This window comes from Lepisma saccharinum, chromosome 7 (genome assembly GCF_977018435.1).
Source record: "Lepisma saccharinum chromosome 7, izLepSacc3.1, whole genome shotgun sequence".
Lineage (NCBI taxonomy): Eukaryota > Metazoa > Arthropoda > Insecta > Zygentoma > Lepismatidae > Lepisma > Lepisma saccharinum.
The window spans coordinates 83,554,338-83,579,065 of NC_139235.1; the positions used below are offsets into that span (position 1 = coordinate 83,554,338).

At 40.7% G+C, this 24,728-nt stretch overlaps 2 protein-coding genes across 3 annotated transcripts; both read left to right on the forward strand.

Annotated features, from left to right (window-relative positions):
• Positions 1-2: 2 nt before the first annotated feature.
• Positions 3-8,991, forward strand: LOC145990299 (uncharacterized). 2 transcript variants are annotated; one of them, XM_083125991.1, is made up of 5 exons: positions 3-168; positions 3,089-3,170; positions 5,337-5,419; positions 6,452-6,605; positions 8,798-8,991. In XM_083125991.1, the coding sequence occupies exons 1-5, from the start codon at positions 100-102 to the stop codon at positions 8,938-8,940; spliced, it is 531 nt and encodes a 176-aa protein (XP_082982117.1). In that variant the 5' UTR covers positions 3-99; the 3' UTR covers positions 8,941-8,991. The 2 variants fall into 2 exon arrangements, with proteins under 2 accessions (XP_082982117.1, XP_082982118.1); XM_083125992.1 differs by having other exon boundaries at positions 5,337-5,404.
• Positions 8,992-10,966: 1,975 nt separating this feature from the next.
• Positions 10,967-23,633, forward strand: LOC145990301 (uncharacterized). The gene is made up of 6 exons (XM_083125993.1): positions 10,967-11,111; positions 12,343-12,426; positions 14,937-15,066; positions 19,738-19,823; positions 21,444-21,597; positions 23,449-23,633. Exons 2-6 carry the CDS (start codon positions 12,364-12,366, stop codon positions 23,550-23,552), a joined length of 537 nt encoding a protein of 178 aa, XP_082982119.1. The 5' UTR covers positions 10,967-11,111; positions 12,343-12,363; the 3' UTR covers positions 23,553-23,633.
• Positions 23,634-24,728: the final 1,095 nt, after the last annotated feature.

A 24,728-nucleotide genomic window follows, 5' to 3' on the forward strand; every position in this document is an offset into this window, starting at 1 on the left:
CAGACATTTTGAAAGAGTCACTTTTCAACGTGCGGAGTAACAAACCATACGACGAGCGCATCGATACAAAACTGAGTCCCACTGGAAGTCAGTCTGGCGATGGACAACAATGGGAATGCTAGTGTGCCGCACTGGTTAAATGTGGCAACAATTACGGCGTCATCAGTGGTAAGTTTCCCATGGCCCACAGAGTTACTGTGAGACATAGGCTCTGTCCGAAAGGTACAAAGTAGATACTTGAAGTATGGTCTTGACGGAAGTGACGTCACCTAGTGCAGTTGGAAAGCGCGAAGAACAGAAGCACACAAGTACGCTGCTCGCAGCACAGATGGTTGGTGACTCGGTCACGTGATATCCACACTCGTTGTTCATTTTCGTTTAAAATCGCGGAGATAGAAAGCCAGCAACACGGGTTAAATATACGTTATGGGTCAGCAAGTTGTTGGTTAAAGTGCTTCTAATGTGTGGATATGTATGTGTAAGAACATTTGAAAGTGCTATGTGATATCTATGGTGACAAAACAAGTGTTTAAAACGCGAGGAAAACAACGTGTCCTCAGTTATATCTACTGATCGTATTTGGCGCTGCAGTCGAAGTGCAATTAGAAAGACTTTCACTTCCAGTCCACGACTTCAAGACCGCACTGCAAGAGCATACTCGGAGGATGCTCGCTTGAAGTATGGTCTTGCACTTTTCAGACCCGACCAAAATCTGGGCTCGAAATGGACCGGAACGGTGTTCCAGTTCGTGAATATCTGGAATATTCCCGTTCCGTCTCGTAAGAAATGGCAAGGCAACGGACCGTTCACGTTCGTTTGTGTATTTGATATTTCACCACTTTTTCTTTTCAGTGTGAACTAAATTGTTAATACTCTTTAATTATAGCCTTCATACAAGTTTACCTTCACATGGAAATATGTGCTTGCCGCGAGGGTGTTTAAACGCACAGGCATGTAATTAGGCGGGTGGCCACGTCGGAGGTTTAAGAGGATGAAAAATCTTGGTCTTTGTAATCCATTAATGCGATACAAACTGACAATGTTTGCTCGAAAGGTCAGGACAAGAGTGCCCCGGAGAGAGGTCGGTCTGACGCTCGAATTAGACAACGCACGCAGCCTGGTTAACATTGCCCCACAGTGCGCGGGAACCAGAGACTTCGGGCTCTCGCTTTGCTTTTCCCGTATGTGGCACCAGCACAATTCTGCCCAGCTGCCTACTTTCATGGCCGTGCATTTAGCAGAGTATAAGGGCTTCTGTTGGAGACAAGTACGGATCGCTGGAATTGGAACCAGCACATCACCTGCAGTATTTGTTTCTTCTTGAATTTACCTTTACAGTGTTTTACTGTGCCCTTCCACGTCGTATGCCATGGACTGCATTGTGTAGGCTAGCGAGGCTCTGGCGTCTGGACTCGCTGCCAGTATAATCCTCTGTAGGCAGGGGCGCCGACTTTTCAAAATTATTGGGGGGGCTCTGATCACTGAAATAAATTAATGACTCACTCCCTCCCTTTTTTTAAGTTTTGGCCTCAGTATTCGGAATCTCGTAAAAGCCCATGAATTCCTCAAAAATATCAAAATTTTCTTTAACAGTTCGAATGCAGAATGTCAATTGTTCACATTCCCGACTTTTAATATCTACTACCACGGAGCGCAAAACAGATCTCCCTAATATATCAATGATCTCGTTCTGAATGTCATGCGAGAGCCATTTGTAGCTCGAACGTCCCTTCCACTACCCTAGTTCATGCACATCGTCTTTTGAAACTCTTTCGTAAAAATGTTAATTGTTAACAATACTCATAATTATATACTTACAAGGGAGGTTATCCAAGTGTCCCCCTCCGATTTCCATGAAACTTGGCAGGTGTATAGAGGGGGCCAAAGGAAGAAATACGTGTTTTTTTTTTTTGTTTCGGCTAAAAAACGGTATGAAGCAAATCCCCCCTCCCTCGAATGTCAAGATGAGGAGAAATTGAAGTGGGGATCTGACCTCGAAACCACGTAAATCTGGCATAGGAAGAACACGCACATATAATTGGAACACACAGCACAGAAGTGTAGGATTGTCGGCACCAAATGCAATGCAATTGTAGAGAGATGCCGAATTCATAGACACCGTTGTTCCCGGATAGGCATGGGCATAACAATAGACGGAGCAAAGCAGGGTAACGGAGCGTGGTTAGCCGAAACAAAAAAACACGTATTTCTTCCTTTGGGCCCTTCTATACACCTGCCAAGTTTCATGGAACTCGGAGGGGGACACAGGGGTCAGTCAGATCCCCAATTTAATTTTTCCTCATCTTGACATTTGAGGGGGGATTTGCCCCCTAAACCCGTTTCTTAGCCGAAACAAAAAAGCACGGATTTCTTCCTTTTGGCCCCTCCATACACGTTCCAAGTTTCATGGTAATCGGAGGGGGACACAGGGGTCAGATCCCCACTATAATTTGTCCTCATCTTGACATTTGAGGGGGGGGGGGGTTGCACCCTAAACCAGTTTTTTAGCCTAACCAAAAAACTACGCATTTCTTCCTTTGGGCCCCTCTATACACCTGCCACGTTTAATGGAAATCTGAGGGTGACACTTAGATAACGTCCCTTATGTGTTTTGCTGTCTCTGGTCATAGCCTGCCCCCAAAGTTGGTGGTTCAGCGGTCTCAGCCCCCCAGCGTTGATGGTCTAGAATATTTCAAATGTGTATTTAAAGTTAAATTCATGTGGCACAATTCAGAGTAAACTTTACAAGAGAAGCAAAGTAATACATTAGATCCTCTTAGCAAATTATTTGGGGGACTCTGCCCCACATCGTTAACATTGGGGGGCTCGCCCCCCCCAAGCCCCGTGGAGTCGGCGCCTATGTCTGTAGGGCTAGTGTTGTCCATATATGTTTGTGATTGTCACTTCATCCATCTCGTTTTATCACCATTTATGCTCATTTTCGCCATTATCCAATAGTGGCAGAAAATAAATCTACTCAATCAATCAATAACAGTGCAATAGTAGGTAGCAGTAGCTTTTATTTTTTTTTACTGTAGCTGAATGTGAAATGCTGTATTAAAAATACTAAAATTCTTGTCTGTTGCAGATATTAACTTGGTCTTCATATCTCATCCTTATTCCTGAACTGAGAAAATTGGTTGGCGATGTTCATTTCACTGAAATCCTTTGTAAGTACTTTACGAGAGGTGACTGAAAAGTTCTCGGCCTACCCATGATGCATTTATCGTAGCTGAATGTTACTTTAGCTAATCATAATATATGCCTTTGCAAAGCCCCATACCAAATTTCATAGTACTACCTTCTTTTGTTTTTCATATTTTGATGTTTGAAGTGAAGACTGTGAACATTTTATGAAAAATGGATAAAGTGAGCATTCGTGCGGTTATACAATACCTCCTGAAAAAAGGCATGAGTGGACAGGACATCCACAAGGACATTATGGAAACATTGGTGGAGGATGCCCCATCGTATTCTACTGTGAAAAAGTGGGTGGCGGAATTCAAGAGGGGGAGCACCTCTGTCCAAGATGCACCTCGCAGTGGAAGGCCGGCAACGGCCTGTACTGAAGAAAACATCACAGCAATACAGGATCTTGTTATGGCAGACCGGCGAGTGTCAGAACGTTACATCGCAGAGAAAGTTGGGATGTCCCAGGAGCGCGTTGGACACATACTAACAGTTGTGCTGGACATGCACAAGGTGTCATGTCAATGGGTCCCGAAAATGTTGAGTGCTGAGAACAAACGTCAGAGACACCTCTTGTCTGCAGCAAACTTGACCCTCCTTCAGGCTGATCCTGAGACATTTCTCCAACGTTTTGTAACCATGGACGAAGCATGGGTCCACCACTTTCAGCCAGAGCCCAAAGTGCATTCAAAACAGTGGAAACACCCCTCCCCCCCCCCAAAGTTCAAGTCAGTGAAATCAGCTTCCAAGGTGATCATCTCTGTTTTTTGGGATGTGAGGGGTGTCATCCTGGCTGAGTATCTAAAAAAAGGTGAAACGGTGAACGGTGCATATTATGCTGCTCAACTGAAACGTTTGAGGGAGGCCATCAAGGTGAAACGTCGTGGAATGTTTAAGAAGCGCGTCATTTTCCACCAAGACAATGCACCCGCGCACACGTCCACCATCGAGTCCTGCGGCTTCGAACTGCTTCGACACCCTACCTATTCGCCAGACTTGGCTCCCTCCGACTTTCATCTGTTCCCTAAACTCAAGCAACACCTCGGTTGAATCCATTTTCCATCAGATGATGACATCATGGCTGCGGTGGAGGACTTTTTTGCAGTGCAGGATGAAACGTTCTACAAGGAAGGTATCATGGGCCTACAGCACTGGTGGTAAAAGTGTGTGGCGCTGAAAGGGGACTGTGTTGAAAATTAGCCATGAACGATTGAGCCCCTGGCAACCCTTCATGGGAAGGCCGAGAACTTTTCAGTCACCTCTCGTATATTAGCTGGATCTTTTGTGGTTATATGAAAGTTTTAGTTTTAAGTTTACTTGATTTACAGATTGGCTAATTGGGACTGGACATAAAATTTAAAGTGGGATCCGAACTACTATGTGCCTCCACCAGTATCAAAGCCAGGACACATTGATTACAAGGAAACGCCATCGAAGTTGTATTTGTACATACACATTACACACATTTGCTTGTAAAATACATGTTTCTTGGGAAGCTTTTAGTCTCCCCTTATCTTTTTACTGTGTTGTATGTCCTGTGAAGGTCCCTCTACAACCTTGTACTTTTAATCTTTCTGAACTGGCTATTTACACCCCCTTCTAACTTCAAGGTAAGGGTTTTTATAAAAGAGGATTTTTCCTCCTATTCTTTGAAGGGTGAAAAATTGCCTGTGTGCTGACACATCCAAAACTTTTTGACTCATTCATGCATTAATTTGTTCAAACACACATACCCGTATTATACAGTGCTGTTCACGGTCGAGTTGTCATTAGAGCAGCACACTAGCTGCCAGCATCAAGGCCCACAGCTGTGTGTTGACCTTGGCCCATGCATTTTGGGGACATCTGAGGGAACCCAGCAATACAGCAGTGCATTGCAAGCCACAACCAACATCATTACATGCATGAACTGCCACTTCCTATTGAAGAAAACTGAAGATCGTCCACATTATTGGATCTACAATCCCATTTATTTATTTATTTACAGTCCTACACTGACACCAAAAAGAGTGTACCATTGTTATCCCTGCAGGCCTGTATCAACAATTCTGGCTAGATGTTGAAGATAAGATATCCTAAGTATTGAAAATGTCTCACCTATTTTTGGCTACGGCCAATCTAACAAGACTCTATTTCACATTCCGTAGATTGGATATACGATAATAAGCTGGTGATGGTGCTGTGTGTCATGATTGCTTCCCTGTGCTCATTTCTGGTAAAGAAAATATTTGTGAGTATTCTAGATATTATTATCTTTTTGGGTTTATGTCTGGATGTGTTATGTATTTCTTTAAAATTTTGTCTTTATTTAATAATTTGACAAATTCATTTGATACTAGATTATCAACAATGAAAATATAATGTTCAAATATACATATAAAATGTAAAAACAAAAAGTAGGCTAAAGTTGTCACCTGTGCATTATATACATTCTCGACAAATAGTTATGGCAATTCAATCACTGCCACACAAAACATTTACCCCCATCATTTTATCTGATATCAGTGCAGCCGGCTTGGTGGCGTCACCAAAGTTTCCGGGTATGAGCCCCAGCCTAACCATTGATGTTCTTTGTAAGTATTCATCAATTTCATCTGTATGTCAGTCATTCTCATCATCGTGATTAGCCGAAAGTGGAAGAAAAGCAACACTAAATAGGCATAAAAAAAAATACAAACACATGTATCCATCAATGTTTATCCTGTGGTTGCCAGATATTATACGAGGTTTTTCTACATGTAAAAGTTTCTGTTTTATATTTTAAAATTTAATTTAGTATGTAATGTAATGTGCTAAAATATACAATTGTTGTGTGTTAGTGTATAAAACAAGGATCACGGCAAAGAAGAAATAGGGGAACCCTTTATTCAGAATTTTACTCCTTGAGAAATGCCGTTTTAAGGGGAAAGTTAAGGTAACTCTTGTGTCAAAATGACCATAAATTATTTACCTTTGTGAAAAATTTTCAGGGTACTGTTGCAGAAAATTAAAAGTTCCACAACATTCCTCAAAACATATATACAAAGGTCCAATTTATGGTTATTTTGGCTCTAAATATACCCTTGCACACCCCTCAATACGAGCCTACACTTCCTCCAGATGAAAGGTATGGATAACCCCCTTGGTGAGTGGATGCTTGCACTTCTTATCAATTCTAAGTGAGTAAGGGCTGTCACGTGGTGGAATACAAATGGTGACGACCGTGTCGCCATCTTGCACGCTCTCTCGAAAGATGGTAATCCAAGAAATTGATCTGTTCCAGACAAATCCTTGGGCATCTGCGATGCTTTCCCTCGTGGCGTTCGGTCGAGTCAAGTGGACGAGCGACATCAAAGACCAGATCCGCTCCTTCCACTATGCCATCTGCTGTAGCCGGATAGCAATCCTGCTCTTCAAGTTGGCGTTCATCATGATAGGTAAGGGCAGCGTGCAACAGCAGCATTGCAATCTCCTCGCATCCACAGCAATGCTGAGGACAGGTTGTTCTCAAAATGTTGTTCTGTTTTATGAAAAGTCATCTAAGAAAAACGTATTAAATGTAACATCTAGATGAAAGTGTATAGTTAAGTAACATTAGTACCGAGACCTACAAAATTTAACACTGAAGTGTGTGTCGCAAGTCTTGTGAGGGCCAAGCTCTTCTAAGTGGCTTTTTGTTGGACAGTGTAAAAATTTCATCCCCTCTCTCTATATATACACCTGTCTTCAGGGACATACAGGAGTGGGCATAAGTAGGTATACAGTAATGAGAATTGTAAACGACAAATAAGAAACTGAAAAGAATGAAAATTAACAATTAGTAAACAAAAGACAAACTGAGCAAAGCTGGGAAACTTAATAAAGAGAAATTTTCCTCTAGCCACAAACATATGGTCAAAATACTCATCTCAATACACCTCATATATCTATTATACAACTGTATACCTACTTATGCCCACCCCTGTATATTCTCTCCCAGGAGTCTGTGGAGCAAGTGAACGAAAACCAGTCCACTGCAAAAGCAGTGACTCGAGAGGGCTGGAAAATGAATGTGTGAGAGAGCAATGAATGCATGTTACATGTTGTCTTTTACATATGATATTATGAATATTCTCATTACCTACATATGAGGCGCATCCAGAAAGTAAGTTTCCCTATTTTTTTCCCGTGAAAGTAAACATAATGAGTCGTGTAAATTGCGCATGCGCAGCAGAGCTAAGACGTATCAATCATATGCCAGGCGGACAGATCCCGCCTGGCGCCAGTAGCGAGACAGCAGTGGTCCGAAGTGGAAGCTCGTATTCCTTCTTCCGCCGCATGCCAGTAGCGAGGCAGCAGTGGTCCGAAATGGAAGCTCGTATTCCTTCTCCCGCCGCATGCGAGGTTCGGTCGGTGATAAAGTTCCTGAATGCACAAAGCATTACGCCAATTGACATTCATCGTCAGCTCTGTGAGGTGTATGGGCCGAACATTATGAGTAAGCAGATGGTGCGTCGCTGGTGTCGGCAGTTTTCAGAAGGTCGTTAAAGTGTCCATGATGAAGAGCGCAGTGGGTGTCCGTCCCTCATCACTGATGATCTGGTTGAGCTGGTGCGGCAGCGCATCATAGAGAACCATCGCTTCACGATTACGGAGTTGAGTAGCCTTTTTCCGCAGATATCGCAATCCGTGTTGCATGAGATTGTCACGCAGCGCCTGCTGTTCAAAAAATTGTGTGCCAGGTGGGTGCCGAAAAACCTGACACCCGAACACAAAATTAAACGTTCAGGAGCAGCACTGACATTCCTGCAACGGTACCATGATGACTGCGATGATTTCCTCGACAGGATCGTCACGGGCGATGAGACGTGGATTTCGCACTTCACCCCGGAAACCAAGCAGCAGTCAATGCATTGGCGGCATAGTGGATCTCCGGTCAAGAAGAAATTCAAACAGACGCTGTCGGTACAGAAAGTGATGTGCACCGTGTTTTGGGACAGGAAGGGCATTTTGCTCATTGACTTCCTCCCCAGAGGTGAAACGGTGAACGTTGACCATTACTGTGAAACACTAAGGAAATTGCGACGTGCCATTCAAAACAAGAGGCGTGGCATGCTTACTGCAGGTGTTGTGCTCCTCCATGACAATGCTTGTCCACATACGGCTCGGCGCACAGCAGCTGTTTTGACGGAATTTGGCTGGGAGTTGTTTGATCTTCCACCTTACAGTCCTAATCTGGCTCCCAGCGATTTTCACGTTTTCTTGCACCTCAAGAAATTCCTGTTCTCCGGTGAGCGTTTTGGCAACGACGAAGAGCTGAAGACGTCTGTCACACGCTGGTTCCATTCACAGGCGGCAGAGTTCTATGACAGTGGGATCCAAAAGTTGATACCACGATACGACAAGTGTCTCAATTCTGGTGGTTGCTATGTTGAAAAATAGCTGAACCTTTGCTGTACCTGTTGCCAATAAATGGTTTCCTGAAACTGTTTTGTTGTTTTTTTTAAAAAAAATAGGGAAACTTACTTTCTGGATGCGCCTCGTATTAAACACATGCATATAGTGTAATTTATGGGCCATATTAAGTTTATATACGAACAACAAGAGCTTATTAAGAACTTAAAGTCAACCTTTTCTTTCTTTATTTCAGCCATGAAGGTTGGCATTGTGCTCTTTCTCAAAATAACCATCCAGTATGGAATTCTTCTAGAGTTGATCGAGAGCAGCATGGAGCTGGCATTTCCCAGCCAACGTGCTACCTCGCCAGCAAACTCTAGCATGAGAGTTTACTGACACCGGATGCATCAAGCCACGTACATCCCTATGTTTTGAAACAAGTTCGAATAAAATTTTACATACCCTTGTTATTCGTGGCTTATAATGAGAGCATTTTTAAATTTTAAAAGAATACTGAGTGTTCTCACCAAATCCATGACAAGCTAATACATTTTCATCATCCACAAGAATATTTTTCCTTTTTCACTGTAGAAAAAATATACTTCTTACACAGTGTGCTAAGAGTTCTCAAAAGTGTACTAAATAATAACACTAACCAGTGGTGCAACAGCCCATTGAGGGCCCGGGTGTACCTACTGACTGCTGACCTCACTCATATCTCATCCTAATCACTCACTCACCCAAGGTGGGAGAGCATACGGGGTGACGTGTGATCAGCACAACGAACCCCTATTGGTCATTGTGTTTCCGTATTTATGACCAGCTTACGCTACTCATTTGTAGCTCCCCAAATTTCTCTCAATGGTGGGTGGCCAACGGTTCCTTACACGGGCTGAAATATCAGGACAAAAGTTGTTACGCTTCCCCAGGAGACTCGAACCAGCGTGGACGAGCCCAAAGCATGTCGTCTTAGATCACACGGCTACGGTGTGAGATCAATAGTGTACTAAAAGAGTGCAAAAAGGAGGCAGAAGCATGAAACTGTACTACATTCCTCACAAGTCAGTTTATTTAGTATGAGTATAGCCTACTTTGTATGAACACATTTTTTGAGTACTCCATTTACAAAACTATAGTTTCTGAAAAGAGTATGAAATCGAAGGGAGCATATTTAGTCTCATCTCATCCTTCACAACGCGATTTCCGAAGGAGCTTCGAGAGCTGATCGTAGAAAGAGAGCCACACCACCGATGTCATTCCCGTTAACCCACCAACTCGAAGTCCATCACCCAGTGCCTCCACCATGGTACGAGCTAGCTCCCTGGAGACTCAAAAGGGGGCATTAACCTTAGCCGCACCAGATTTCAGACTATCGTGGAGGGTAGGTTCCGTTGACCGATGGGAGACGAGTCAGAGGTAAAGCAGTAAATTACATAACACAATTTCAAATTGACTATGTTTTATGTAGTTATCAATTAAGAACACTCCTATAGAAAAGTTTAGGAGTGAATGGATGAGCACTCTAAAGGAGCAGGTACCTATCTCATTGAGATTGCAACTGTACATTACTGAGTTTCTGCATCACGATATGCGAAAGATGAACAGAGTATTATACAATTTAAAAATTGGATTTTAAGTCCTTAGCGCTCAAGTTTGTTTTCATAAGTTGTGTAGCAACGATTTTTTTAAAAAGTTCACACTTCTTGAGGAATTATTTCACTTGAAATAATCATTTACAAACTCAGTGTGCATTTTTAACACAAGACATTACTTGAAATCAATCTTCCTACTAAACAAAATGAATCGAAATCAACAACTATAAAAACATTGACATTGTTACAGCACAGCTACTTGTTTTATTCAAAAAGTCAATGATTCGGAACTTAGCCGCCGGACTGTGACAAAGATCCTCGCTACGGGAGATTTGGAGTCACATTTTTTGGAGTTTAAAACACATTAAAACTTATATAGTTTTAAAGCTTACAAATTAGGCTACAACTTTTATTTCAAACAATTTCTTGTCACTTAATTTAAAAAGTTACAAGCTAAAAAGTTTTATAAAGTACTAAGAAAATTACATTTCAAATTACGGCGAAACCACTGGCATTAGCAAAAAGGACGACGACTAAAAAAGGATTATCTGCTTGTGACCTTTAGTTATGGAGATATAGGTCCAAGACTGAGAGTTTACAAATCTAACATTTGAGGGGAAGGGGCTCATCATGGGGAGGGCAGAGACTTTTGGGATTTTGCACTCCTAGTAGTGTTCCAACAACTGGCCAAAATTCAGCTTTTTCGGGATTATTCCCGACATGAAACCTTTATTGACTGGGCTACAATCGTATATTATGCATATGATGAACAGAACTATTGTTGGAACAAATCAAGAATCATATCCATAGATACTAGATATCTACGTCTTGTTCGCCAATGTAAAAAAATATCGTGGTTAAAATTCCCTGTTCTTTTTCCTCGTCCAAAAGCTGCGCTGTTAAGAAAATTAATGCTTAAGTCACTGATTGTTTACTAAGTTAATACTTCAATTGCAGGAATTCATAGGAGCACAGGTGTGTTTATAATTTTAAAAAATACATACATGTGTATGCAGGCTTCTTTAGTGGGAGGACATCTTATAGTCAAATATTTTGAGCATGATCTTTTGTAAAGATTATTTTGGCTCTCAAATCCAACATCTAATCTTTACATAAATTTGAAAGAAAAGGAAAGTTCATTAAGCAAAGCTGCGTTTGTAACTTGATTATATATATATATATATATATATATACTAAAAAGAATAGATTCATATTTTGAAACTGTGCTATATGTTGTATAAGTATAGTAGAATCAAAAGTATCTATTTATTTTTAAATAATCAGTACACATACACACAAACGTGTAAAAACATACTGTTTTAGCAAAGGAAACATCACTCTCTTGAATTCTGAGGATGATTTAAACCCAATAAACCCTTCACAGGCTTCACCCATGAATATTAGAATATGTTAATAAGGCACTACAACTATTTTGAATTTAAATTTGATTTTAAAATTTTGGGTGCGTCAGCACTTAGGCTATTTTGTACCCGTCATATTATACGGGGTCGAGCCCCTTATCGTTACAAATAACAACTCCAACTCCAATGTTACATGAATAAAATCTTAAAATATTCTGACTTCCATTAAAAGCTGAGGCTGCAAACGGGCACTCAGCACACATAAGGACAAAAAACAGGACAAAACACAGAATTATACTGGCCATAGGGTCAGTTGCCAGAGCCTCGTTTGTCTGCAAAATGCAGTCCTGGGTGTACTATGTGGAAGTGAGGTTACAATTGGGTGTACTATGTGGAAGGTCACATCTTACACCCCACTATTTAATGCAAGAGCAAAAATTTCACGACAAATCAATGGCGTTAAAAAACACTATTTTAAAAACAAAAAAAAAAAAAAATGGAACTAGTAAAATAATCGTACTCAGAGTACTAACAACTTCTCATCCCAAAAGAGCAAAATGAATACATTTTTGTACGACATCCTGGAATCTAAGAGAAAGGGTAGAAAATGATAAAACTGGGGATGATGGTCTCAAAACTCCATTACTGAGATCCTAAATTGGAATTGTCGTTAACTATGTTCTTTAATTGTGGTAGAAAATGGATCCCTTCTTGCCAACCAAATGCTGCTTATGTTTATGCATGTGAAACAATATGATCGTGCGTTTGTACTGTAGCTATTATACTTAACATGTTGTAAAGCTACAGTCTGTCGACTGACATTTGTTGTTCTCCTTATCTTACAGCCAAATAATCCACATTTTCCAATGATGATTGTGAAAGGGAATCCAATAAAAATCAAAGCAATCTTAGCTCTGGTGGCAGGTCTGGTGAGTAAAGTTATTACATTTAACATTAGCATTATTTTTTTTGCGTAGGCTCAATTACAAATTCATTGATATTAGTTATATGCAGTGACCAAAGCAAGGAGGGATGGTAAGCCTCAGCTATACTCTATCCCGGGAATCTCTGGATCAAGGCCACGTGTAATGGCAGAGAAGGGGAGAAACCGAGTGGGCAGAGTGAAGCAGTTCACGCTGCTGCAAAGGGTGGTAACTGCAGTCGCTCCCTCCCTCTACGCAATCCTGTTTCCTCGAACGTGTTCATTAGTCGAGTCACTACTTGTGCAGAGACTTGCTTTGTTCATTCGCTCCAGCGATTTCCAAAACGGAGTACAGCAAAATTTTATAAAATCATGCCCCCAGTTGTCTCATTGTCATTAATAGGAGCATCCCCCCCAGCTAATCCGAAGGCTCGACCAAACATCTCTCTACTGTCGGATTAAAAATTATAGATACTCTAGTTTGGACTACAATTAAAAATTAACCAGTAGACCTACATAAAAAAGAGTTACATGCAAGTTTAGCTTATTCAATTCTGCGTTAATCTATGTTAACCATTTTTTTTTCATGAGGTGTTGGTACATTTCCACGTACGAGGGTGAATCAAATATGAACGAGCCTTGTGCGGAAAAACAAAATTTATTGAAGGAAACAGAGACATTGCCACATCCTATTTTTCTACATAGTCTCCGCCCTTAGTGATACATTTTTCCCAACGTTGTGGTAGGTTCTTGATGCCGTTCTCGTAGAATGAAGCTGGGCGGGTAGCCAACCAGTTGCGCACAAAGGTTTCCACCTGATCGTTGGTCGCAAATAGCTCGCCCCCAAGTGCTTCTTTCAGGGGTCCGAACAGGTGAAAATCACATGGTGAAAGGTCTGGGCTGTACGGTGGATGCGGAAGCGGTTCCCAGTGCATTTCCACCAGTTTCTGCCACATAACACCTGCTGTATGGGGTCTGGTGTTGTCGTGGAGGAACAAGACCTGGCGGATGGGACAGCCTCGTTGTTTGCGTCGATACTGCACCTTAACTTGATCCAGGAGGCTGCAGTAGTAGGGTGCGTTGATGGTCCGACGTTCATGTAAGAAATCCACCAGTAGGATCCCCCTCCAGTCCCAAAACACCGTGGCCAACACCTTCCCCACAGACAACCGAACTTTGGCCTTCAAGGGGTTTCCTTCGCCTTTCCTTCTCCACTCCATGCTGGCACGCTTGGATGCTGGGGTGTAATGATGCACCCATGTCTCGTCACAGGTAACGATGCGATGCAAAAATGCTTCCCCTTCCATGTCAAAACGAGTGTGAAGCTGGGGAGCAATGCGAACTCGGTCATCTTTTTGAGCAACATTCAGCAGCTTGGGAACCCACCGAGCTGTGATTTTGCGGAAGCCCAAGTTCTTTGTGATGATTGATTGGACACTTCCATAGCTCACACCAAGTTCTGCTGCAATTTGCTTCACAGTGACTCGTCGATCCTGTTCGACAAACTCACAAACACGAGCCATGTTGTCATTCGTCACACTGGTGCGAGGACGACGGGGGTGCACTTCATTTGCAACACGTTCATGGCCTTGCTGGAATTCCTTACACCACACCTTCATCCTTGGCCATGAGAGGGTACCATTCCCAAACCGGGCTTGCAGTCTCCGGTAAATTTCGGCTAGTTTGACGTTTTCCTGGGTGAGAAACTTGATGATTATGCGTTGTGCAACAGACACTGGCACACTCTGCTCACTCATCGTGAGAGCTACTAAACGAAGCATGCGACACGCCGGCTGTTCTGGTTCCTGACTCACAACAGCCCCACCTACCGGCCGCACATGCCCAATCACACCCTGCTACCCATTCCGACGCTTAGCCAATCAAGGCTTGTTCATATTTGATTCACCCTCGTACATCTGTACTCGGTTGACTAAAAATCTGTATAAAATCGGTTTAGCAATGTGAACTGTCAATTAGCCTATGATAGATTTTAAAACCAGAAGCACAGAGCTTCAAAACAAGACCATGATCATATTAGTAGGACTACCCAATACTAACAAAAAGTTGTTTTGCAAAATTCATAAGAACAGTTTTTTTACAAATTTTAAAAATCTGAAAATTAAGAATTATGTTTAAAACCTGTCTGCCTGCACTGTTCTAAAATTTCATCCGGATCGGACAACCCGTTTTATATTTATAGAATTCCAAAGAGAGCAAAACTGAAAAAAAAAAAGACACAAATAACAAACAATAGAAATCATACTGGAAATATATTTGGTTAGCATAGATTAACGCAGAATTGAATAAGCTAAATTTTGATGTAAATTGTTTTTATGTAGGTCTACTGGTTAACTTTTGATTGGAGTTCAAACTCTAGTATCTATAATTTTTAATTCGACAATAGCAAACATTTTCCACTTCAAGTGCTGGTTATATGTATTAACAAAAATCATTTTAGCCGACCTCTTAAACGGAGTGGTTATCGCAGCATGCTATTATCCTTTTTTTTCTTAACAGTGTTTCAGTGTCTGGAGTTTGTGGTACGGGCAGAGTGAGTGGTTGGTGGAGGCTGACGGCAACATTCTGGCGAAAACTGATAAGGGCAGCAGAAATTTCTTCTTCCTTCCCAAAGGACTTGATGAATCGCGTGAGTATTTTCCATCCAAAACGAGGCACTGTCAATATCAAGCTTCATTTTGTAGATCCACCACCATATTTGAAACCCTGGTATGGACGCAGTGGCGCTAGTGTCCCTCGCTAGGTTAAGCCACGCGGAAGTCTGTAGTTTCTGAGGTTTCAGAACTTCTGGCACTAGTACATAAGGGTAAAGTTGTAGTTGTTACACTTATTGAAATATGCTCTGGAATTCCTACAATTTACACACTATTCTATCCTCAAAAATAGCCTTGCATCATTTATTGTCTCATCTGCCAAAAATGCATTCTGGCCGTCCTTCGTGGCAGAGTGGTCAGTATAGGGATGGACAATATTGGGAATTTGATATCGCGATATAATGCCAAGAAAATATCAACACAGATGTTACGATACGATATTTTTTTTCCGCAATATTGGCAATATATCGTCTCCACGATATATATCGCCAAATATCGTGATGATATATCAATGACATGATATACATCACCAAATATCGTGACAATATATCGATGACACGATATATATCACCAAATATCGTGATGATATATCGATGACATGATATATAATGCCGTGACGATATATATTTTGCCAAACTATTGTGATGATATATACCACTGACACGATATATACACCAAAACATCATGACGATATATCATCTAGTTGCTATCGCTTGGATGATATTTTTTTCAATATTGCAATATATCCCTTCCAGGTTCGAACCCCGGTCACGCATGGATGCATAATTGTGTTTGTCACATTTCATAAGGTCATGCATCATCATCGTTGCGATTAACCAAATAGGTAGAAATGTGCATATAATAACAATAAGCATAATACAATACAAATAGAAACGTAATGTAGTTACAGTTACTTACACGGCCGTAGCTACAGGTGAGCCATAGTGGGAATCGCCTATCCTGAACTTTACAAATTGATGCACGTAAGTGTAGATACCAGACATAATTATCCACCCTTAAAGATAGTCGCCCACCAATAGAACCTTGACTATGGCCCTGGTTGCTTGGTTCAAAAGGAAACTTTGTTAGAATTCTCATCTTGAAAAGTATGAATTGGTCCAGAACCACCGAAAATCCTATTCCTGTGCACATTTAGTGTAATTTTAGTCGTAATTGTATACATGTCATACCTCTGATGTGGAAATGAGGCTCCTATTTACTCCATGTAAAGGAAAGCCAAATCTAAACAAATTAGTGGCTCTTCTGAGACTAAAGAGTTAAGATATTTCAAATTCTAAAAAATTACATCCATTTAGAATTCTTCCTGAAACAGTCAGACACTACGAAATTATTACGGACATCTTAGAAACAACACGAACATTCAGCTGAAATGATTTGTGTACTCTGCTACTTCTTTCTTTGTCAGGTTAGTTGGTAGAGTGGGATACATGAGTATAACCATGCAAATTGTCCATCAGCATGTTCGTGCACTTCATTTGACCCAATAAGAGCTTCAAGAATTAAAAGAAAACTGAAAACAAGCTGTTGATAACTTCTGCACCAGCACACATAAAAATCTATCTCTAAAAAATGTATATTTTCTCCTATATAATGTAAGAGAAAATTAATGAAAATACTCATGGATTCCACTGTACATCAGCTCTTGCTGAACCTCGCGCAAGAATAAAGACCATTGAATTGAATTGAGATGAATTTTCGAAAAAGTCTTACCTGAATTAGGCCAAAGGTACAGTTGCACCTTAACTCTGATAAGTAGCGTGTGTGGAGAATATTATTGGGGGTGGGGGTGGGGGAGACAAACTATTTACAGTTGGACTAACACATGGAACAAGTGCGTTACGACTCAAAAGCAAACCCTCTCGGTCAACTACTTGCTCCAGTGCTTGTACAGTTAACGAATTTGGCAGTACTGTATAATTTATACAGTGTAATTTTGATACACTCATTTTAACGTTTTGTAACATCAATTAGAAATGTTTACACCTTCACTAAGATGAATTAAAGAGTAAATACACGATATAAAGAAAATTCTACTTAAATACTCTCGAACAATGTCGTCGGACATTCACTTTGGACAAAAGCGCTGTATAAAGAAACGAATTACTGTACTCAGTGGCGGATTACCAAATAGGCCCACTAGGCACGTGCCTAGGGGCGGCAACTCTTGGGGGCGGCAAATCTTTTTTCCAGAATATCAAGAATAATAAAAAGTGTCTTACGTACACAGTGACAATTTAGACCTACGTAACCAATGTTTCAAATCAACGGTTTACAACACTTTCGCTTCATATGAAAGAAACCTTGATGTATCGGATTTATGTGTTATCGGGAAATGTTTCGTCTGCTCTGCCCCCTTTCAGGCACCAATCAATTTATTTCTTACCCGTGCTGTGGCTTTTATCGCTTACAATGACAATGCAAGTCACCCAGCCTTTGTTGGTTTGTTTTTGTAAATACATACCCCTCGATCTTCGACTAAGCATTTGTTAATGACCAGGCAGGAAAGAAGACTGATTGTTTGAAACTCGCATCTGTAACAATGCTAGTCTTAAAAAAATAATAAACACATAAACACTGCTGATAAGTGAGTGGGCGAGTACAGCTTTCGCGTGAACCGCAACTAGTTTTTGTCTTACTGTATTCTCTGGCTGGTGCATTGAGTTTGTTGCTAGTGCGTTTCCGATTTGGTGTTTTTTTTTTTATGCAGCAGGCAGCATGAAGCGAACAAAGTTAAGTGGGGCAGCTTATCGTAAACTTGCAAACGAAAAGCGTGAAAGAGAAGCAACCTTACAGAAAAAGCTTGGTACAGTGGACACGTTTTTTAGGTGAAAGGAACAAGTGATTTCCGAAAGCAGTTCAAAAATTGAAGTGGAAGTGGCTACATCCAGTGAACTCTGTGAAACGCAAAATGTCGAAAACATTGTGGGTTTAGTGGAGGAAGAAAGTGCACCTGAGGTAGTGTCCCCTCAGTTCGTAGGAGTTCCTGATTGTGACAGTGAGAGTGCAAATTTCGTTAGTGATGATTCTGCCGAGTGGTGTCTGAATGAGTCTACAATTGACATTCTTCTAAGACATGAAATTAATCAGAATGCTGAAAACGGTTTTTCCCATTCGCAAAGACTCATACCAGGTAAGACAAGATTTTTAAGTAATAGTGTTTTTTGTGTACTGCTGTAACAAACTGTTCAGCTGAACGTTCGTTTTCGGGCCTAAAAAGACTGAAGACTTATCTCCGTTCAACCATGTGTAATAAAAGACTGAACGAGTTATTTATTATCCACATGGAAGCAGACATCTTGACTGATGGACACAGCAACCAAAGTGAGGCGGAAGCGGCTTCATTTATGACTGGTGAATTTAATTTCTAAATACATTACATAATTTTAGGTATAGCACATACAGAAAATGAATTGTTTGTTATTGATTTTTATCCTTTGTTTTTTTATTTCAGTATGTTCACTAATTTTTATATTAGCCTGTAAAAATACTGCAAATAAGTTACTACTTTTCTTTTGAGAAGGGCGCATATTAAGTTTGTGCCTAGGGGAAGCGAGGAAGCTTAATCCGCTACTGACTGTACTACTAAGTGGGGTGAATGTACAACCAATGGCGAACATTAGCTGTAGGCAAATTGTCCAACCTGTTCATTTATTCTGATTTCGCAACGTGGGGTTCAAGATAACAAAAAACACAAATAAGCAGAGAACAACCTCTGCTCCAGCACAAGCACAATTTGATTCCCTAAAAATACGCGGAATAAAAAAAAAAGAAACAAAAGGAAAATTGTGATGTTTTAAGTCCACTTTATGCACAGCAAGGCTAATCGGGACTGGACCTACAGTTTAAAGTGGGATCCGAATCACTATGTGCCTCCCTTGATTACAAGGTGATGGCGTGTTATCTTTGAGGCTGAGTGTATGCCATTATCTGCCTGCAAATCCTGTAAGAACTAATCACAGAAGTGGGCTCAGTGAGCATTGATTTGAGCTGTTTAAAGTGGTGTGCACACAGGCGAGTTCCATCACGGGCACTGAATGGTCATTGGCTGATGAGTTTATATGTGAGTGTTTAGGAAAGAACATCAGCAAAATCACAACTAGATTTTCATGAAATTCGGTACAAAAGGACTTCAAGTAGTAAAAGGAGCAATTTTTTACTATTATTATTTTAAAAATCCTAGGTTACTGATTTCCTGAATACAGTGTCGGCAATTGGGGGGGGGGGGCAGTTGCCCCCACTTTTTGCCACTTCTGCCCCCGCACTATGCTAAACCTTATGAACCAAGTGAAATTAAAGTGCCTGTGCCTTCCTAGTTTTGGAACCCAATCGCTGCCACTGCCTGCATATATGGTTACCTTATGTGATTAGTGGAACAGAAAATTTGTTAGATATAACTTTTTCTTTTGAGCATGTTGTATGTTTTCATATTGGGGGGGAGTCGAACAAATAAGCATCTACCATAAGGCTGCATTGGACACACCTTTGACATTGGCAACTAAAGAACTGTTGCAGAAACGCCTCTTATTCAGATCAGAAACCAATATCATCGAAGATCTCAAATGCACAAAATGCAAGATGGGCTTCCAACACGTAATCAGTTTCTTGTCAGCTTAGAACTGTTTCCCTACAGGTAAATTACATATATTATATAATTGTATAAGGGCTTTACAATTTTCATTTTCCAGAGCTGGTCGTGATTGCTGGTTGTGGAAAGCTTTATGCTTCCCTTTCGATCACATGCTTCTTGATAGCTCTTTGGGGAATTGTGCAGGTAAGATAAGCAACAATATCATGTCTGTCTTGTAGTTATTTGGCACGCAATTAGACTACCATGTGGTAAGAACGAGTGGCATTATAATATTCTACATTTCAAGGTCTGGCTAAACCACTATCCCAAGTAACCTCCATGGATGAAAGATGTTTTGGGAATTCCTTATGGTTTATCTGTAACAGAACAAGAACATTCTCACAGGTATTCTTGTGAAGGTGCTTCATATGTAGGAAAATAAACAGTGATTGTGCAGACTAAATTCCATGAAATATAGAAAACTAAGTAAGCTCTAGAAAGTGTTTTGTGCTATCACTTGAAGGTACCTTGAAAACAATGATACCATATGATTGAGAAAGTGGTGTAATTTTTCCCAATGTAAAAAACCACATGTTGGGCCAATGGGATCACGGCCAAAATTACCATTGTCCAACGGTACGTTCTTACATTTGGCCAATCATTTTTAGTACAGTTGGCCCAATGTTGGGCCAACTATTTTTAGTACAGTTGGCCCAATGTTGGGCCAACCATTTTTTGTACAGTTGGCCCAATGTTGGGCCAACCATTTTTAGTACACTTGGCCGAATGGTGGGCCAACCAATTTTGGTTACGTAGGATGTCTCTCCACCAGGTACTGAATCCAGGACCCACTGATTACAAGGCAATGATGCTACCTACCACTATGCAATCAGGGAGGTCCAGGCTAGGGATGAGATTAATTAATATTTGATTGATAATGGCAGTGACGTCTGCTGACCTTGGCACTTGAGGTAGCAAATTATTATGGGTAATCTTTAAAGTATTGTGTACACACGTAATTTTTCAAATTTTGCAATATCAGAGCAGTTTTCGAAAAGAGAGAAAAATTCTAAGAAAGCTACCCTGGCATCAGCCAAAGGTCCAATCAAGCCTTAACCTGTATCACAATGTCTCCTGCAACAGCTACACATGGTTGTCCTTATCGTTCCACATAGTAAAGTGTGTGCACCAGCATTCAATCTGATATCATCACTTCAATGTGTAGAAATAACATTGGGGTCATGTATACTTCTTTTTTTTTTTTTTTTAGTAGTCTCCCTCATTTTGCTATTCTTTCCTGCCCTTTACTTTCTTTTTTTAGGAACACTGTGGTGGGGAGTTATGACTCCCACCACCAACACCCCACAGTGGCCACTGCTTGGGCTGCAATGTTTAGCCTTTCTGCGACTGAAGAGCTACAGACAAAGTAATCTACGCACTTGCCCTAAAGGAGTTGAACCGAGTGCTTATTGTTACTATTGTCATTTCCTTCCGTGCAGTCTTAAGAGAAACCCATTTTCTCATTGGAAAGATGAAGATAGGAGAAGGATGTTTTACATTTTTTTCTATTAGCTCTTCACCTAACTTCAGACCCACTACAATTTACCTATGGAAATACAACAGTTCCCCTTACCTCCAATGTCTGTTATGGGCACTGAATACAAGCATGAGGCATATCACAGATACCGAAAATTTCTGCACAAGTATAAAAAAAAAAAATACTCTCCTCTGAGTTACTTTTGCGGGAATAGATTAATTTCATGTATTTTTTTCTTCAATGATTTTTGTTGATTTATTGCAATTAGTTCCTATTAACTATTGCAGAACGAGAGAAATTTTCTGATGCCTGCGATAGTTCTGCTGACGTACAACGCCATGATGGACTTTGTGAATTCAGTCATAGCAAGCAGCATTGCTTATGTCTCTCTCCGATGCTTCTACGGGTCTCTGTTCTTACTGCTTGCACTTTCCACAATAAGTAAGTCTAATCATATCTCATCTTAAAATAGTATGTGCACATAGTGGTAAAAATATATCACAGCACTAACTACTAAAAAAAAGGAGGCAACACTGCACCTATGAAATTCCTGGGCATACCACTTATGTATAGTCCATGGATTCAATATGCAGGCCGAGTCAAAAGTCAGGTTACATGGGAAGTTTCAACAAGACTGTACCCCTCCTCGTTAGGGGTTAACTGTCCGTTAATGGTTCAATGAACTTTCCTGATGCATGGATCGATTCTGTTGAGCGGCCACCATGGTCTCCAGATCTGTCACCAATGGGTTTCTTCCTTAGGAGTCATTTAAAGTTGAGATTCAGAACATCCAGCATCTGAAGGAATGCATTGTGCAATGTATAGACATAATTATGCTGGATGTTCTGAAAAGGGTTCTGGAGAAAAGGGTTCAAGGTGCACACATTGAGTATACACTATAAATCCCTACGTAACCTGACTTCTGACATCCTGGAGGATGTATAATGTTAATTCACTATGGAAATAACAATAAACTAGACCTCATGAGAAATTTTGGGTGGATTTACTGTAGTGTAGTATCTATATACTTGATCTATAAAATATAAAGCTCCATGTGCTACATAGATGTGGTTTGGAAAAAGAAGAAATTATATTAAAAATGTGATGAACACAACTCACTGGCCTACTAAACCATCAGCCTTGGTTTCATCAATTTTTTTTAACTTCGATGTATTACTCCCAGTGCCTGAAGTGGGGCATCCCCTGTAAAGCAGCCCCAGCTCGGATAATTTGCTTAAGTATCGCCCCACCTGCTTCACTGTCTCCAAGTTGAATCATACAAACATATCCCCTTTCTTTCAGCCTGTTCCACTTCGAGAATAGATTCAGGATACTCTATTTTTGTTTAGTGAAAAGATTTTTATTGAGTTCAAATATGACTGAGAAAAGTATCCTCAAAATTCAAATATATGAAAGAGAATCGACTGCAAGCAATGTATACAGAAGAAAAAAAAAATGAACATACAGATAAAAGCATTTGAGTTTTGTTTTCGAGTCCACTTTATGCACAGATAGGCTAATCAGGACTGGACCTACAGTTTAGAATGGGATCTGAACCACTATATGCCTCTAACAGATATCGAGCCCGGAATCGCTTGATTGCAAACGACGACATTACACTGTGCCATCTGGGAAGCCCCATGTATACAAGCAGAGAAGGGATATGAGAATATTTTGTTTCTGTTAATGTGCAAGGGAGACTTCTCAATGAAGCAATAAGCGACCAATTGAACGCAGGCTTGTGTGGCCTGTCATGCCGCTATGGTGGGAAATGTTGCTGTTGATTCGCTAGTATCCAAGAGACATGTTGCTTAGGTGTGAAATCTCAGAAGTGTAAATTACACGTAAATATGCATTTAAACTGTTTTTCATATCTGTCACAAGGGGAGCACAGGAAGAGTGGCAGACTGTCCGACTGTGGAGTAGATTACCAATCCTCTTGGCCACTTCTAGCATCCTCAAAATAAGTTTAAAAATATAATTTTCTTCACCTTTTTTTCTAATTTTCATGAAGGATGCTAATTTCCAGGGTGGTTGGTGATGTCTTCACTTGATTATTATTGTAAATAAATACGATACTCAAATATCAATTTCATTAAAATTTACTCCACAAAGCCTGGTTAGTTACACTAGCCTTGTGAATATGTGCATTCATTCCCTTGATAATTTGGCTAGAGAGAGTCACAAGAAATTATGTAGAACATGTAAAGTATTTACCATGAATTATTTTCTAATAATTGCTCCACTAAATAAAATAAAGTTGCACCTTTATGAGCACACTTATCTTTCAAGGGCTTGAAATTGCATTGTATACCATACTGGTTGATTTCTACGTGCACACCTCCAAGCCGCCGGCATCAACTACAGCTCAGGCAGAAGAAAAAATAGCTACATAGAATACTCATCATGTTCAGATCTATATATTATTGTTGAAATTAATGTATGTAGCTTAATGTAATTATGTAATCTATTCTTTCCTTTCCCAATAAATATTTATCTGAACTGAACACATGAAATATTAAAGTTGAAGAAAAATTGTTGGTAAATTTATGCATATACCATATTTGCTGGCGTATAAGATGCACTTTTTTACTTTTAAAAAAGGTCTGAAAAGCAATGTGCATCTTACACGTCAATACTCAGTCAATACTGAGTTGGACAATTTCTTTTGTGCTTCCTTGCAGTGTGTGACGAAGTTTAAAATGTACGAGTGCTATTTTTTTTATCAAGGTCCGATCGGTCGCGAAATAAAAACCACATTGAAAATCCGATGAAGCTGTGCGCCGATGTGTTGCGCAGTGTCTCTAGTATGCCCTTTGATCGCGTCACGTCGCACGTGTCAGTTCGGAGCGTGCAGTGAGCACGGAAACATGCCTAGAACATTAGAGTCGCACGCCAAGTGTGAAGTGCGTGCAGTCATTCTATTTCACCATCAGAAAGTGTATGGCTACTGTGTTCTGGGACAGAAAAGGAGTGTTGATGATGGAATTCATGGAACGTGGCACGACTATCACTGCAGCCTCATACAGCGTGACGCTTCAACGTCTACGAAGGGCAATTCAGAACAAGCGAAGAGGAATGTTGTCATTAGGCATTGTCCTTCTTCATGACAATGCTTGGCCGCACACTGTAGCTGCACTACAGACGCTCCTGCAGCATTTTCGATGGGAGGTGTTTGATCACCCACTTTAGAGCCTGGACTTGGCTCCCTCAGATTTTCATCTCTTTACGCACATGAAACGCTGGCTAGGAGGACAGCATTTTGGCACAGACAACGAGCTGCAGACCAGCGTAGAGAATTGGCTGAAAGCACAGGCTGCCTTCTATGATGAGGGTATTGGAAAATTGGTACCACGCTACGACAAATGTCTAAATCTGGGCGGCAACTATGTAGAGAAGTAGCTGGAAGGTGTAGCTAAATGTTGCAAATAAAAACATTTTTGATTTCACTGTGGTTTTTATTTCGCGACCGATCGGACCTTGAAAAAAGAATAGCCCTCGTATTATTTCCTAGTTAGATTAGGTAAGTTATTTGTTGAAAGTTGACCTATTATATTTGACATACTGTAAAT